General features: G+C 34.6%; 1 protein-coding gene across 2 annotated transcripts in view; it reads left to right on the top strand.

Annotated features, from left to right (window-relative positions):
- The first annotated feature begins 799 nt into the window (after nucleotides 1-799).
- Nucleotides 800-16,675, top strand: part of LOC108760867 (serine/threonine-protein kinase 32A) — a 28,596-nt gene continuing 12,720 nt past the window's right edge. Inside the window, exons 1-4 of one of the 2 annotated variants that reach the window (XM_018507126.1) lie at nucleotides 800-820; nucleotides 10,506-11,040; nucleotides 14,089-14,144; nucleotides 15,142-15,310. In XM_018507126.1, the coding sequence (XP_018362628.1) occupies nucleotides 10,992-11,040; nucleotides 14,089-14,144; nucleotides 15,142-15,310 (274 nt within the window). In that variant the 5' untranslated portion in view covers nucleotides 800-820; nucleotides 10,506-10,991. Of the gene's footprint in view, nucleotides 821-908; nucleotides 1,095-10,505; nucleotides 11,041-14,088; nucleotides 14,145-15,141; nucleotides 15,311-16,675 lie in introns of those variants that run through there. The other variant, XM_018507125.1, reaches the window with a different exon arrangement.

Below are 16,675 nucleotides of genomic sequence, written 5' to 3'. Positions count from 1 at the left end.
TAGATACGTCGACTAAAAGGGTCCAAGTGTTTATCTTATATCTCTTATCCTTCGCTCTGCGCGCCCTCGTATAATAATATTCCACATTTCGGTTTTCGTGCAAAGTAAATAAATTATGTAGTGTGTGTACCATGCACTGTATACTGTAATATTTACATCTTGTTCTTCGTTTCTTCACTGCCTCATTTTCACGTATCGCCACTTGACTTTCGAGCATGTATACATAAAAAAGACCATGGCTATGCCGAACATCCCGTTCGCCCCCATCCCTCATATTTTCCTTACACCGTATTTTTTATAATCCATCTCTCGAGCGCCGTATATAAGCACCGCGCGAATTATGCAAATCGCCAGCTGCTCTGAATATTTAAGTTATTCCGTTTCCCCCGTTTCTCTTTCACTATACGTATCTCCGTATCCATCTCTCGATCTCTCGAAGATCGCAGAGGGCAAACGCGTCGGTTATTCGTTATACTACATTCCGTTTCTTATTCCTCTCACATTATACTTGTTCCGTGTCTCGGAATAATGGATTACACGGAGTCGTGTGGCACCCTACGTGTTTGCCCGTTTGCCCCTCATTTTTCCACTCCTCGGCCCTTCGTCCCGCTCGTCCAGCCGGATCCCCTCGTGCACCGTCGTGCACACTGCACATCAGCAGCACATGGCACGCGGTATCGCGGCGGATCCGCTCGGGCGCAGACGCGCGACGGCCGCGGGGCGGCCGTCGCTGTCGCCGTCGCCGTCGAGAAACCGGCTGCATCGGAACGGAACGCTCAACGTTCGTGCCACTCGTGCACCGACCGCGACCGCGAACGCGGTACGTTCGGGATCCTCTCCTCTCTCTCTCTCTCTCTTTCACTTCGGAGTGCCTCCGGAAAAACGCACGCGGCGCAGCTCCCGCGCGTTATCGGAGGGTTTCTCACCCTCGGTGTGCCCCGGGTGTGCTTAGGAGGTGCCGACGAGGATCGCGGCTGAAACAATCACGCGGCGAGACTCGGTGTCGACCTCGACACCAGACGCGGGAAATATATTCAGTGTTGTAGTCGTGTCGACGCGGCCGAAAGTCGTTCGATGCTGGAGAAGACATATCGGTATTCCGTTTAAGAAAATGTTGATGTCTTTTTAAGCGATTCGCTTGAACTGCTTGTATCGAGTGTCTTTTCTGTTTCTGTTACTGTCTTTTCAGTTTATCGTCAAGACGTTATTATTTTTGAGTTCGCATTGATTACTTTGAAATTGTTATTGTTGTATATATCATCGGAAAGGTCGTTTAACATCATAGTTGTTTATGTTGTTCTGTCTAAACAATTGGAAAGCGAGAGTTTCTATGTAGTTTCGTACACTGCATAGATTTTAATTATGCGAGTTGCATAGTTGTTGCACCAAACGGCATTAATGTGTTTAGGAAATCGCTCGCGACTTCGTTGCACGTGTTATGTTAGCGGGATGCCCAATAGTTCCATTACCGTTTCATTTAGAAGCACTGTCGATGTTAACATGAGAATGTTACATGGAAATGTTTAATGATGATATAACTGGAACGTTATTGATAATTTCACTGTTAATTTATGGGCGCTTCAATAAATTGGGAATTGATAGTTGTGTATCAAAAGATTTAATGGGAATTTAATATCTCTCGTTAATCCCCTTAATTTTTAAATAGTTGATACTGTCAAAAATTTCTACCTTATATTGTAGAAATATAAAACTTTATATTTCTATCTAGAGTTTTGTGTTCGAGCCAAGTTTAGAAATAACGTTTCTATAAGAAACTCTGAGGGGCTTCATATAATTTTAAATAGTTTTAGTAATTAAAGCTATAGTCGCGGGAAAATTAACTGCTTTACGAAGAAATTCATTGTCATTATATTTGTATAAAGGTCGCAGATAATGGCACAAATGGAACTGGTATACTTCAATATATACATATTTGTCCTGTAAATTTGCTTCCATTACGTTGCGTTTGACATCGAAATGCAGACAGACTACTATCAAGGAATAAAATCGCTATTACGTTACATACTCGCAAGATGCGAGTCCGTTTGTCGTACAAGATTTGTGTCAACAAGATTTATTTGCAGTCCAACTGGAAGATTAAATCGCACAATACGAAAACCTAATTTTAAAGTAGTGGATTTTCTCGGCAATTGGTACTGCAATTAATTATGAAAATTAATTATGAAAAGTAACACAGGCAGCTATGCATATTTCATACAAAGTTAAAAAGCCATGCATATTTCATATCTCTTGTAATTTAAATCATTCTCGTTGTCAAAATACATATATATATATTTCTTATTTATATAGAACTCTTTATACAAAATTTAACATTACAGAAGTTGAATTTACGAAGTGCGTGTTTCATTCGCAATTCCGGAATTAGACAACGGAATGCTAGACTATTATTGCGATACTTTGTCGAAGGGCTTTTGTCCGAAATAGTCGAAACATCAAAAAAGGGACCGCGTTACAGAATTGCGTAACCGGACGCTTTGAAATATTTTATTTGTTGAGCGGACTTTGAAACGCCTGTTTGAAGTACAACTACAATTCTGTGACTCGATTCCGCTTCGGGGAATGGAGCGCATTGTAATTGAGGCAAGCCACTTCGATGTGGAAGTGCACGCTCTCTTGTTTGCAAGTTATAAACACTCCTTCCTAACTTTGGTCTCACAGATTTCGATGTTTACGGTAGTATAAGTTGCATAAAGGACGAAAGTGTGCTCCCCGCGTCTTTCGTCTATGTCACTCATAAAATATTGCTTCCAACAGCACGAACAAAAGGTGCCTAGAGAGAAACGTAGAAAAGATACCTAAAAATTACAATATCCTTTGGATGCTTTCAATGTCTGATTACAGAAAACGGTATCAAAGAAGGTCTCTTATTTTTAAAATGGATCACGACAATGCATGTTATAGCACATTCGTGAAAAACCAATATGACATGTAACATATTAGTTTTATTTGTGTAATGTGTAATTTATGCATTTTATCTAAGCTACGGAAGATCCAACATGAAAACATTTGGTGTTCATTGTTCCTCTCTCGATGTTTCTGCAGATTCAGTTTTGAATTATTAATATTTTCGCAAATTGCGTTGTTAAACTTGAAATAGTCTTTTTCTCTTCCTACTGTACAATATATATATAAAAAAAATAATTTTTTATTCGAGATATTAAAATAGAATTCCAGATATCAGCATTTCTAACCTTCCGGAATTGACTCTTCAAAATCTCTATAACACATTTTAATTAACTTAAATATACTAAACGAATTTTTAGTAAATGACTCCTCAAAATAATAATCAAGAGTATAATCAATGTAAAAGAATGGTATATACAATGATATAAAGGCAATTGAAGTCAATGCCCGCGCTGGATGTAGATTGCTAATAATCTTTCAATATTACATCTGTTCCCTCATACAACTTAGATAAACTTTTAACATTACATCAGTTCACATCATACGTATTTAGCCGTTTCGACTCCATTTTTGAGTCATCTTCAGCTTTCGCAATTAATAAGTAAAGAGTACAATTTGATGTAAGATTCCAGTAATACAACCGTAGTAGAAATTCAACTCATCCCAGTTTACAGATTCAGTGATAATGAAATAATATCCATTCTAATTGTTTTTGTATATAAACTGAAATATAATATTAACCGTCAAATTCCTCACCTCGGCAATGTCGTAGTTAAAAACATATAACACTGATGGCATTGCTTAGAATATAACTTCACTATAATAATTCTTTAAATACTGTTCTCCACATTCCATACTTTAGTTATATCAATAAGATATTAGGATGTCTTAATCGTGTTCAAGTTGAATAAATAATGAGAATTCGTACATCTGATGTAAAACGAGAACTAATGACTTTCCTGTGTTTCATAAACAATCTCTATGGTATTTTTATTCTTATTTATTAGATCAAGGTAAGATTTGTTTAGCATTTCCATATCTGTCTTCAAATTTAAGCCGTTCTTCTGTCTTTTAATAAATATCATCTCTGACATTAAACGTTTATTGTAATATCTTTCAGTCTCTAGAACCTCTATATTATCCCAATCAAAATTGTGATTTTCACTCAATCTATGATTTGTTATAACTGAACGCGTAGAGGAGTTTCCATTTATGTGTATTTTGTGTTCCATAATTCTAGATTTTAATTTGCTGCCCATCTGTCCAACATATGAACCACCGCAATTCATACAATTAATTTTGTACACTACATTTCTTTTTTGTTCGTTTGTTAACTGATCTTTTTGTATTCTGATAAATTGGTTGAGTTTGTTTAAGCTAATAAAATGATACTTTCTAGCAATTATTATCTATTGCATTCTTAAATTTGTTTGTTATAACATCAATGTATGGAACACAAAATCATTTTAATCTATTTTCTTATACATCACTGTTATTAACGTCAATTGGGACAGTATTAGATCTGCCTATCAAAGTCTTAATTCTTGTAATATTAAAAGATTATTAGCAATTTACATCCAGCGCATTGACTTCAATTGCCTTTATATCATTGTATATACTATTATTTTACATTGATTATACTCTTTATTATCTATAACACAGTTATGCTGGATCTATAAAATCCTTTCAATTTATATTAATTAAAAAGCACTAATTAATTTCAAAGAACCAACATGACATATCATATAAAAAAGAATGATATGGTAAAGAATATTTTAAAAGTACTAAGTATATTTTAAAAATAATCCAAATTTACAAATGCAACATAAAAAAAAATTAAATTGTTTGACATTCTTGACAAAGAGATTTATAATTGAATGAGTCTAAGATCCACTGACAAGTTAAATTTCGCATTTAATAGTTTCTTCTCAAAGTTTACTTTAAGTCTACAATTTCTATTAGAACTTGGAATAAAATTCTATTTATAATTCTGACTGCCCTGCAGTGCAAAAAATATTTAAAAATCAGAAATATGCGTATATATATATAATATTTATTAAAATGAACGTATGCGAAATGTAAATAATATTCTAACCTAAAATCTGATACGAATTTTATAGATCGCACAAAATTTTGCGAATATGTACTTAATATGTATATTTGTATTTTGAGGTATGTAATATATGTGATATATTACATACCTATACATATTTTATATATAGATACATATGTTTATACACACGTGCTATGCAACACATAAAATGTGTGACCGATTGGACCATGTGGAATATGGAATGAAGATCCGTAGGTATTATTTATGGATCTAAATTTGCAGCTTTAACGCGGAAAAATTACAACTTTCATTACGAAATTACCTGGAACGATAAATTCTCCAATGCAGCACGGAGAAAAAGTTACGGTTGCAACCGAATAATTGTGATTTTCGCCCATCAATACAAAAGATTACAGGGACTATAGTACTCTTATTATAGTCCCTGTAACCTTTTGTAGTGGAAGTGACTTATATCTGTTCCATCCTTAGCAATAGTATTTGTTATATAGATGTTATAACCGTAAAGATTATGTTTAGCTACGGTTTCGATATACTGCGAACATTTTATCGGCCAGGTTATTGATCGTATAACTTTTTTCCTAGGAAACCTGAAAAGTAAAAATTGTTTGTATGTTATGTTATATGTACATCGAGATGTACATGCATATATACATATATAAAAATTTTCACTTTTCACGTTGCCGCTCTAAAGAAAAAGTTACATGATCGACACCCTGAACATAAACCATAACTTAAAAATGCTTTTAAACCTTATATCTTTGAAAATCGGAATTATAAGCCTCAAATTCTATATATGCTTTGAAGATAAAACCCGCAAATTTCATCCACGATAGGAATTTTATATCCTCAGTTGGGGCGCGTTTACACTGCTTAACGGAAATATCAGAACTGGCAGTAAGTAAGAAGTACAAAAAGCCGAAATTGTCGACTACTAGCATGAGTTCTGATTGGCTGTGTGAACGCACCCTTAGGATATGAGCAATAAAACACTTTATTTATAATAAAAAGATTTTCACAGGTTTTTGCGAGTTTTGGCATGGTGATAACATTAGTTATAACAAGTCGGTAATAGCAACCGATAATTTCAGTATTGTGACCATATACCTATACATCTCTCAAACACATTTTGCGGACTACATTGAGAGAGATAGCAATAATTATTCGGTTGGGGCAACCATATACTCGGATATTCTAATCGAACATTACTTATCGATTAACTGCGGTTATACGGAATAACCGTATAGGTGGACATATATCTTAACAGCTACATTCAATATAGTATCAATATAATTTGAATTCACATAAATTTCTTTTCCAAACATAGAGAATATTGTAGTAACAACCATAGCAATTTTTTCCGTGAGGGAAATTCTTCTGAACGTAACTTCGGAAAATAACGCATCTACTTTTTTCCGCACGAATACAGTTCATACGGAGCTTATATACTTGCTCATCGAAACGTACTGTTTAACGTACAGTACGTCACGTAATTAAATTTGGCATCTTTCATTCGTGTCGTTAGAAGACAAGTTTGTCAAATCCGCATTACATAGACGTGTAAATCGGATTTGATGTCAGTTGCAAAGTAATTCACGAAACTTTATATATTAAGGCGTTCACGTTCAATTCAACGGCATCGAATAAGCAAAGGACTCCGCACTAAGTATATGGAAAACTGGGTTCCGATGAAATGAATTAGTTTTCACATATGAATTAAGGGTTGAAAGCCATAGTAATACAAGTCAATTATGATTTTGAGAAACAAAAGATTTCTTCAACATATTTACTTCATTAGACTGCACCAATAACTTCAAGTCGATAGCTTCAAAAAAGTGATTTATATCTCTTTCACCTTTTCATATGTTATAACTTATAAATATAGTGAACAAAAATGTTATATACAATATGGCTTAAATGATAGATAGTTCTTGAGTTATGGTGTATCGAAAATGTAAAACTTTTGTTCACGAAGCACATTTAATATAACAATTAATACAGATCTCTCCCTTTTCCGTCGTTCTTTTCTCCGTCATACACGATAATAAATGATGCACGGTTTTTTATCGGCACTTATTATATAAAGTTCGGAGATAACAAGTCGAAAGTCGTCCGAGTGGAGATCAAAGACCGTACGTTTAGCGAATTTTTTATTCAATTTTTAACGTCACTTATTATATAAAGTTCGGAGATAACAAGTCGAAAGTCGTCCGAGTGGAGATCAAAGACCGTTTAGCGAATTTTTTATTCAATTTTTAACAGGAGCAGTTAAAAAAAATTCGCCTCAAATTCGCTACGCGCTATACGTCGAAATGTATATTGCCAAATAAAAAGAAATATTTTTTTTTGCTGATTAACACAAAAGTTTGTTATTCAAACTTTATTGCCAAGCAATATTGCGCGATTATTGATGTTAAAAGGTCACGTGAGCACAGCGAAACTCACAGCTTTCGCAAAGCTTACTTGTAAATTAGTATGTAAATTAAATAAAGTGGATGGAGGAACAAGAGTGAACCTTTGACATTTCAAACTCATTTAATTAACAATAATTTAGTGATAATCGGAGAGCTTTGGATATTACATCCAATTACGGATACTGACGCTAAGTGATATTCTCGAAATTTATAGAAATGTTATTTCCATTTTTATACTTTTCAATGTTTTACTGACAGATATTAATATTTCCTAATACAGCTATTTTTTCTTTCTTCTTGTGTTTATCTCTTAAAGAGTTTTTTGCTTTGCATTTGGCACGTAATGTCGAGCATCACGATGTTTTGTTAAAACGCACGCCATCACGTTCCTTTTATTGATAAAACATGATGGTAAAGTAAGCATGATGGATGAATAGATGATGTATGTCTCGACAAATGTGTATTCCGAACTAACATCAGCAGTCGAGATCGAACGAAAATGTCGAGATATGTACACGAGGAAGATTCATTCACTCTAACGTTTATTCGACAACCTCGATGTTGCCGACGATAAGAAAACTCCGTCATGGGCGAAGTTTGCCTATCTGTAATGGAAAGTTTTCTTCGGCGTTTTTGTTCGGAGGCTGCAGAAAAACTTTTTACGTTCTTTCACGAACGCTCTAAATGTTAATTTTGTTTCCTTGAAATAAAAGAAAAAATAGAAACTTATCCCCAGTTGCAAACCTGCAATCACTCTACCAGTCGCGGGCATTAAACGATAATAATTTTCCCATATCCGTCGGACTTGAGTTTTTTTTTCTAGATTTTTTTATAATCCAGATTCCTTCCGCAGATGAAATTATAGTCCAATTATGAATAGCAACATTATGAATACAAATGATGGCGTGAATCTGCTTTAGTAAAGTGGCGTTTTAGCGTTTTCGTGCGTTGAAATCAAGAGACCAAGAAGCAGTTTAAATTCGTTATCCGTTAATACGCTGCATTGTTGTCGATATTGATCATATCGAGATTATATTTGTTTATCTGACGAATAAAGGGAAAGTGAAATGAGAATGGATACGGCGATGCCATAATCTCAAAAAGCTATTACGGTTCTGTCGCGACTCGTTTGTCTAATGACGGGTTGTGGTAAGGATACTTCGCAAGACATAGTGCACGTGAGTGGCCCTGCATGCGCCAAGTAATGTGAAACGCGCCGATACCGAAGCTTCAGCATCACACATGACACCTCGAAGAACACATGTGTAATGGCGCGAACTACGTCACGTTCTCCACATCCGACATGTCTCTTACGATATAAATTTAATATCCCCTCGCACTCGTCGCTAAATTCGATCTCGAGTATTTTTTCGCGTACCTTCCCTGTATACGACGGTCCTAATAAGCTCGATTCATCTTCGGCGGATATAATATGACACTTCTTCGTTGTAGCGGTAATCATATCTGGACCCTTCCGAATGGAGAGAAAATTTCGCCTTAGGTATACGAGCATTATATGAGTATGACGAGTATAATATAAATTCATAGCTTCGTATTATTAATAGTTATATTTGAAATTTTATTATTACAGTCGTATGATATAACTACATTACAAATTTATATAACTAATAAATTATTAATTATAATTTAACTATTTACTACAACTATTAATTAAAATTTAATTATTATCTAAAATTATACAATAATAGCAGATATTATATATTATTTTAGTTATTATATAATTATTAGTAATTTAAAAGCTACTTGTCATTGTACATATTTCATTCTTTTCAAATAATTATATCGTTCTTTTTGACGCGAAAAATTCTTTTATAGATCTTCCATTCTTCCATCGAAGCAATTGATTTTATAGCAGGCTTGTCTAGTGCATCCGCAATTGAACGCATTGCTCATTAGCGCGTTTAATATTACTCAGTTAAAATAATCATGCTCTGTGTTAAAAGGTAATGAAGCGTGTTTCGAGCGTGGCTGTAACTGGGTCGAAGATGAAGATCCATAATCGAGCATGTAAATAACCAAGTACGCGTGTACAACATGTGCGTATGACACATGGGTCTCCATTCGTGCTGCAATGCCTGCAATTTCGGATGACAGTTACCTATACGTCAACGTTTGCTACCCGTGCTGACTAATCAACGTTGTTAATTGACGGCGATGCTACGCGTTCCATCCGCTCGGTGAATCACACACAGAAATCCGCCGATTAATACAATGTTACGAAGAGAGAATCCGTTGTCTCGTTGACAGACAGAAACGTGCGATTGTTCGTGCTCAATCGAGACTACTTACGAGAATCCTCCAGAATTCATTTATTACGAAAGAGCTCTCTATTGTCATTCGATAGGAATGGCTTCAGCATTTTGAAAACCAGACTGCATCGCCGTTACTGTAGATCCTTTTCTCCATTCTCACATTTTTTGTTGTCCCTATGCAAATACACTTTCTTTCATTTATTTTCGATGTCGATGCATGAAAAGTTTTTTGACATTTTTACGCTTTTTGAGAATGCGAATAGATAAGGAAATATGGGTTTTTCTTCTCATGCATTATTACATTATTAAATTCGTAATGTCGAATTATACCTAATTTAAGTTATATTTAATCATTCTATAGATCGTTTCTGTCATTAATTTTACCAAAAAACAGAGTGGAGTTAAATAATTTAACAAGAAAATATATTAAATTTGTTTCAAATTTAATTCATTATTTACTAAGTGCCGTTATAATATGAATGTCATTTACTTTGAAACTAATCACAGAAATAGATTGATTTACGTTTTCACACATATAGAAGTTAAAAATAACAAAATATTATTTTTATCTAACTCAAGGGCTCCTTTGATGTCTAACTGTGAATGGCTCTTGTTGGCATATTTAATATTAAAGGTCATGTTTGTAAAAACTACAATCAATTTAATTAGGTGAGCCTCGTCTTCCAATCAATCCAGCATACCCACTAATTTGACAACACCTCATATATATCGTCCATCGCATAACAGCTCGTTGCTCTGTTGTTTCACACGAAACCAATTAAAGTGACAAGGAGTAATCACGCAGGAATACATCCGTTACAGGGACCAGTAGTCGTCGACGTTCACCAGCAGTCGTAAGATTCGATGTGCTACGAGCAAATGCCCCGCATTGTCGTCTCAGGGATCATCGACGGTGCCTGCAATTATCCCGCGCGTTAGCGCGACCCGAGTTAATTAAGCCGCTCGAATCAGCCGGTGCTAATTAACACCGGCGTTCGCCTAGCCACCCCTGCCCTGACCGGAGGACATCGCCTGGATCAGCGACTGACGGATTAAACGAGAGGCCATTTGCCATACGTGACGGCGATTCTTCTTTCTTTTATCAGTCTCTTCCGATCGTGGAAGATGATGCACGTCGTCCGATGAAGGTGAGGTCGCCTGACGAGGCGTCGCGGCGCCGTGACAATGCGGAAATATGAGACTTCCAGCGCCGACCGGATCTCACCGTCGTCTTCGTCGGCAGTACGCTTGCACCGATGCGACTTACAACGGTCGCCGACGAGTACGTCCGACGTCCATTGAGGAAAAATGGGTGCCAATCAATCGACCCGGAGCGCGCCCACCCCCGGAGAAGAAGGTAATACCGTCTGGCTTGCGAGATGGAGAACGCGCGAATCTTTTATGAACCATGGATACGTTACGCGGAAATGAGAATTGGCTCTCGGTTACGTACATAGGCATACACACACACACATACACACACCATCCGGTAGAATCCGATATTTTATGAAGTAAGGGAAAGAATAGGTGCAACTCTCGACTTCAAACACGTTCAAAGAGTAATTTAGCTCTCTATTCTTGAAGAATTTTTTTTCTATTTTCTGTGAAGGAAAATATACAAAGTAACGTTAACATTGTTTTCAAGTAACTAAGTTATCAATAAAACTATTCTTTTATTGCGATCTCCTTATAGCATTTATCTAAATTTAACTGACGGAGAAGTTAGTTTTCACGCTAAAGATAGCAGTTTGCTGATCGAGGCAATTGACTAGAAGCTGGATTAATAATAATTATATAACAAAGATAAAAAAAAAGATATGTTAAAGTAAATCACTTTCTATAGACCTTGACTCTGATTGAGGTGAATTACTTTTAGAATTAAAATGTCCTTGATTTATATTTATTATTAAGACATTATTAAATATGTAAATATTAGAAAGGGATGCCATCCCGAGTTATAACGCTCCGCTTGGTATCGTATAATTCGCATAACTTGAATTCTTGCTCGAACGGATACGCATCGACGACTTGCATCGTTTCACGGGAGATCACCTTATTCTATCATGTTTATACCTCGCTGGGATAAGCTCTCACGATATAACTCACAAAATACACGATACGGCGCGACGTCGCGTGGAAATGCTCGCCTACGACTCGATTACAGAATATCGAGCTGTTGCTGAAGCTATTAATAAATCTTTTCTGTCAGTTGTATCGACGGTCCCACGGACATTTAATTTCGCCTGGAAAAATCCAATATTCAATCCCATTGTAATTAAATTCCTAGAAAGAGGTGCCTCCTCCACAATTCTTTCTCCGCGTGATTCCTATTTAACTTCTGTGACGAATATTAAAAATACAGATTTTATCTTTTCATACCTAACAAGTCAGTCAACAACTTTAACAAGGTCTCACTTTCATTTTTAATATATTTATATTTTATGGAATCCTATTTATGTTTTATACAATTTTATTGTATTCAGCTTCTTTTTAAATGTATACTTATTATACTTATAAATAAATATAATTTCTATAATTTCTATAATAAACATAATTTAATCATCAGTATACGCAACGAGTTAATAATCCGATTTATTTTCAAACCTGCACGTTTTTTATCGATCCCTTTTTACTTATTGCACAATATCTTTTATGCTACGACTGCTTGACTTGCTCGAAAAATCTTTTTTTCCGTCTTTAAACAGACAATTTAAAAAAAAATTAATTAAAATTGATGCATTACAACTCAAGATACAAGCAAAAGAAAATGCCGGATAAAAAATACCTGTTGTGTATGCATAGGGAATTGTTTAGGTTGTGTATACTGAGGATTAGTATTATACTGTCTTAGTAGGGAGTTTTTACAATAATGTGAATCCAGATACGGTGAACGCTAAAATCACGTTATCCTTTTCTTAATTAGTTGTAAAAAGAAGATAACCTGATCTTAGAGTTTATCCTGGATAAACGGCAAATTATTTATCCTGGATAAATTGCAAAAACTCCCTAATATTTTTAAATTTCTTTAAAGCTTCTTTAATATTAAGTTCATGAACTGCTAAAAGACCTCATTCTTATTTTTGCGTTAGTACCCGCAGGAACCGTGCTTCAAAATCGATTAACTTCGTGGCGAAAACATAATTCCTATGCAAGATAAATCTGGAGAAGATCAAACTCGAAATTCTCAAGTTGTTTGAGTTTCTCCGATTATGCGGTTTGGCTATTTCGGGAAAACCGGAACTGCGTGTTCATGCAATATAAACTGTATGCTTATACATCCATTGAGATTGATCCCTGTGAGGATATGTAGTTTATGCGTGCTTTTGATGCTGCAGTAATTTGTAAATACTCCCAAATTTTTCGCGGAAGTGATAAACTTTCCAAACAAATCTCTGCCAAAAATTGCGATTTCCGCGTTTACTAAAGCGGTAGTTCAATTAACAGTCATATTTCACACGATCGCGATAGTTTAATTGACAATTACAATCACGAATTGCTACCTGATAAGACACCTTTATGTTTCATAAAGAGAACAAACACCAGCAATTTAGAAATTGACTTACTGGTGAAACTAATGTCAGTACTAACGAGAGCCAATCCCGATTAACGTCGAGTTTAATCCGGGAATAATCACTTGGAGTGTTTTTGTACCGTAATGGCGAATAAAATGTAAATTGTTATAAAATGGATATTGTTTTCTTTTTTTTTACATTTTTTCTTTTTTTTTAATAATTATTCTTTACAAATTATTCTTTAAATATGCAATTCCATCGAAAATTCGCAATAAAAAAACATTATATTGATGAAATGATTATTTTATAAAAACACTATCATAATGGAATAAGTTAACATGCTTCCATTTAATGTATTTGTTTGATTTCTACTTACTCTTTTCAGAAAATTGTGATTAAATTTATGTCCATATAATGTTTTCAAATAAAATGTTGCCAATAAAGCGGAAAACAATCAATAATATATATCTGTTTGGTTTATATTTTTTCCAGAAAATTCTGAGTAAAGCCATATTCATAATGTTCTCAAATGTCAATAAATCGGAAAACAATCAATAATATACAATATTTGTTTAATCTCTACTTTTTTCAGGAAATTGTGAGGAAATCCATATCCATAATATTTTAATGAATATGTCAATAGTAATTTTAATTGGAATATAAAAACACCTCGGATGAGAGAGAGACCATTTACATAAAAAAAATGAGATGACTATTGCCGAGTTAACATTTTACAAAAATGCAAAAATACAATAACGAATACAAAACGATTTTGCGAACCGTTACGATTATTCATCTCAATCGCACTTCAATAGAAGGGGAGTCAATGTGCTACCCACCGATAAATTCGTCATTTCGCATTACCTCAATTGATTCACATTTCTCTGTTGCAGTGAATTTCGATCATTTTCAAATCCTACGCGCCATTGGGAAAGGCAGCTTCGGCAAGGTACGTCGTTATTTTGCAACCGAAACACGAAGGGGTGCTTACATATCGTTAAAAAGCGAGCCCTTGTTTGCGAGTTCGACGATTTTAAAGTCGGTCCAGACTGCGGTTTCCCGTTTATCTCGGCAGGAATCCCTGCAGTGTCTGTGCTATTTTTTTATGTTTACATACATGGTAACAAGCACACCACTGTTCCCTGCGGTCTCGCTAATACATTGAATCGTGAAGTAATTTACACGTCGCTTTCCAGCCGCACGGAAACCGCGTTTAAACCTCGGGAATGAATAGTAGGATTTCTGTCTTCTTATTATTGACACAGTTCAGTTTCTTTTGAGTCGCGCAAATCGTAAATAGTCCATTAGTTACTTTTCGAATTTGTTTATATGTCGTAAATATATTATTTAAAGAACGGCACGTGGACTAACAGACGCACATTTATTCGTTCCGTAACGTAGAGCGCGGCAAACGCGAATTGCATTTATGCCGCTATAAAATGCGTTACGCTCTCGATCGTAAAAAAAAAAAGCGCGTCCCACGTCGCTTTTATATCTATCAGTAAGGTCGCTGTGAAAATTTCGAAACTCGTTCCCTCACTGTTTATGGGCTAGCAAGTACGCGATGCTCCCCATTCTTGAATAAACATTAAAACGTAAGAATTAAATGTTTATAACAGACAATCGCAGTCATTTGCTGCTTGAAATTGTTTTCAGTTTATTCTAGATTTTTTTATAGAAAAACTAGTATACGAGACGTTTTCTTTCGAATAACACGTAGCGATGAAAAAACGAAATATAGGTAGTAAATATCAACAGTTACAGTTTACCGCAAACTGTCTGAATAAACAAAGAAGACTTTTTATTGTCCCTTTTTTGTTATTATTCTGCAGAATTAAATATTCCGCGAATATCGAATTCATCGATTCGAAAAAACTTGTAGACGGTTTTAACGTAGAAGCCACGAATTTGCAGAAATTAAATTTCGATGTAATTGTTGCCTTTAGGTCTGCATTGTACAAAAACGTGACAGTACCGGCAATATGTACGCCATGAAGTACGTACATAAAAACGAATGCGCGGAACGTGGTGCTCTGAAGAATGTGGCGAGGGAGGTGGAGATCCTGTCGAAGTTGGAGCATCCTTGCTTGGTGAATTTATGGTTCAGCTTCCAAGGTAAACAGTTTTTTGAGACATCAATCACACTTAGTCATTTTTCTAAATCTCATGGAAAACGCATAAAATATACAAAGATGTTCTTGAGAGTTTGGAAAAATTTTTTCATAAATTCCGTATTACTTAATTCTACCGTTTCGTCTCTTTTTCGTTGGCGATTTGAAAAATATTAACATTACAATATTTTTGTTAAGAAGAAAAAGTTTTAATTATAACCAAAAAATAATATGAAAATTGAGACTAAAATAGGTTTTTAATAAAAATAGCTTTTTAACGAAAAATTTACAACAAATTGCTTATAGATACAAGCGAATGCTGTAGAAAACAATTTATAATATATATATTTATAACTATGAATTTTAATGAATGCTAAAATGATAATATTTCGATCGTTGTGTATTAATATAGTTAGTATATAGTATAACAATAGCTTTTCATTGTAATTAATAAAAATCGTGATAATTAACACGGTAGATAATTATCAGGGAAATTCTAATTCACGAGAAAATGATCAAAGACAGCAAAGCGTTTACGGAGCTAATGAATTTAGGTATTTATAAAAAAGATAAAGAGTCTTTGAACACTTTAAACTGGTTTTTAATCAACACTAACTTTCTCGCTGTTCTTTGACTTAATATCTTTATAATTAAATTCTGAATTTTTTTCTTCAAATCACGTTTACATTTTTAATTTACTAATTATTTTATTAATACTACGATATTTATTTATTACAATATTTTTTCAATATTTTATTACAATATTTTATGAACGACTCTTGTTATCAAATCTCGAAACTACAGGTACGACGTCTTTTTTTTTTAAATCCCTTTATCCAGCCAACAAACGCGTATTAAACGATTATGCTTATCTCGCAAAAACACACAGAATTTATATTGAAAGAAGCTGAGTCCTCTCAACGTCGGGAATACGGACGGTGCATACAAATATTTATGCAAAAACAAGCAATATAAAGCTCGCTCAGTTGCCGTGAAGACTTTAATGAGAGTTCATCTGCCAACTCTGTAGCTGGGTCAAATATTAAACATTCTAAACGAAATGCGCATATCACTTGTAAAAACAAAACTATGTTGTTGAATTTTTTCTTCGTTAAACGTTTTGATGGATAGGTCGCAAATTAATTTTTAGATAACGGAAGTGTAACCACTAAAAAAATTACTAGGATTCTCCTCGTGATAAACCGATAATAATTGAACAATAAGAAGCAAATAGAAGAAATAATCTCGAAATAACGAAATTATATTTGTAAAAAAAATATTTGTCATAAATTTAATATCTTTGACACTTTCCGAACCGAATTCAATATTGGAACATTATTTATACACTTTGATCATAATTAGATAAATA

Source organism: Trachymyrmex cornetzi, unplaced genomic scaffold (genome assembly GCF_001594075.2).
Source record: "Trachymyrmex cornetzi isolate Tcor2-1 unplaced genomic scaffold, Tcor1.1 scaffold23, whole genome shotgun sequence".
Classification (NCBI taxonomy): domain Eukaryota; kingdom Metazoa; phylum Arthropoda; class Insecta; order Hymenoptera; family Formicidae; genus Trachymyrmex; species Trachymyrmex cornetzi.
The sequence above is the reverse complement of the archived record's forward strand: the minus strand, read 5'-3'. Positions and strand labels throughout refer to the sequence as shown.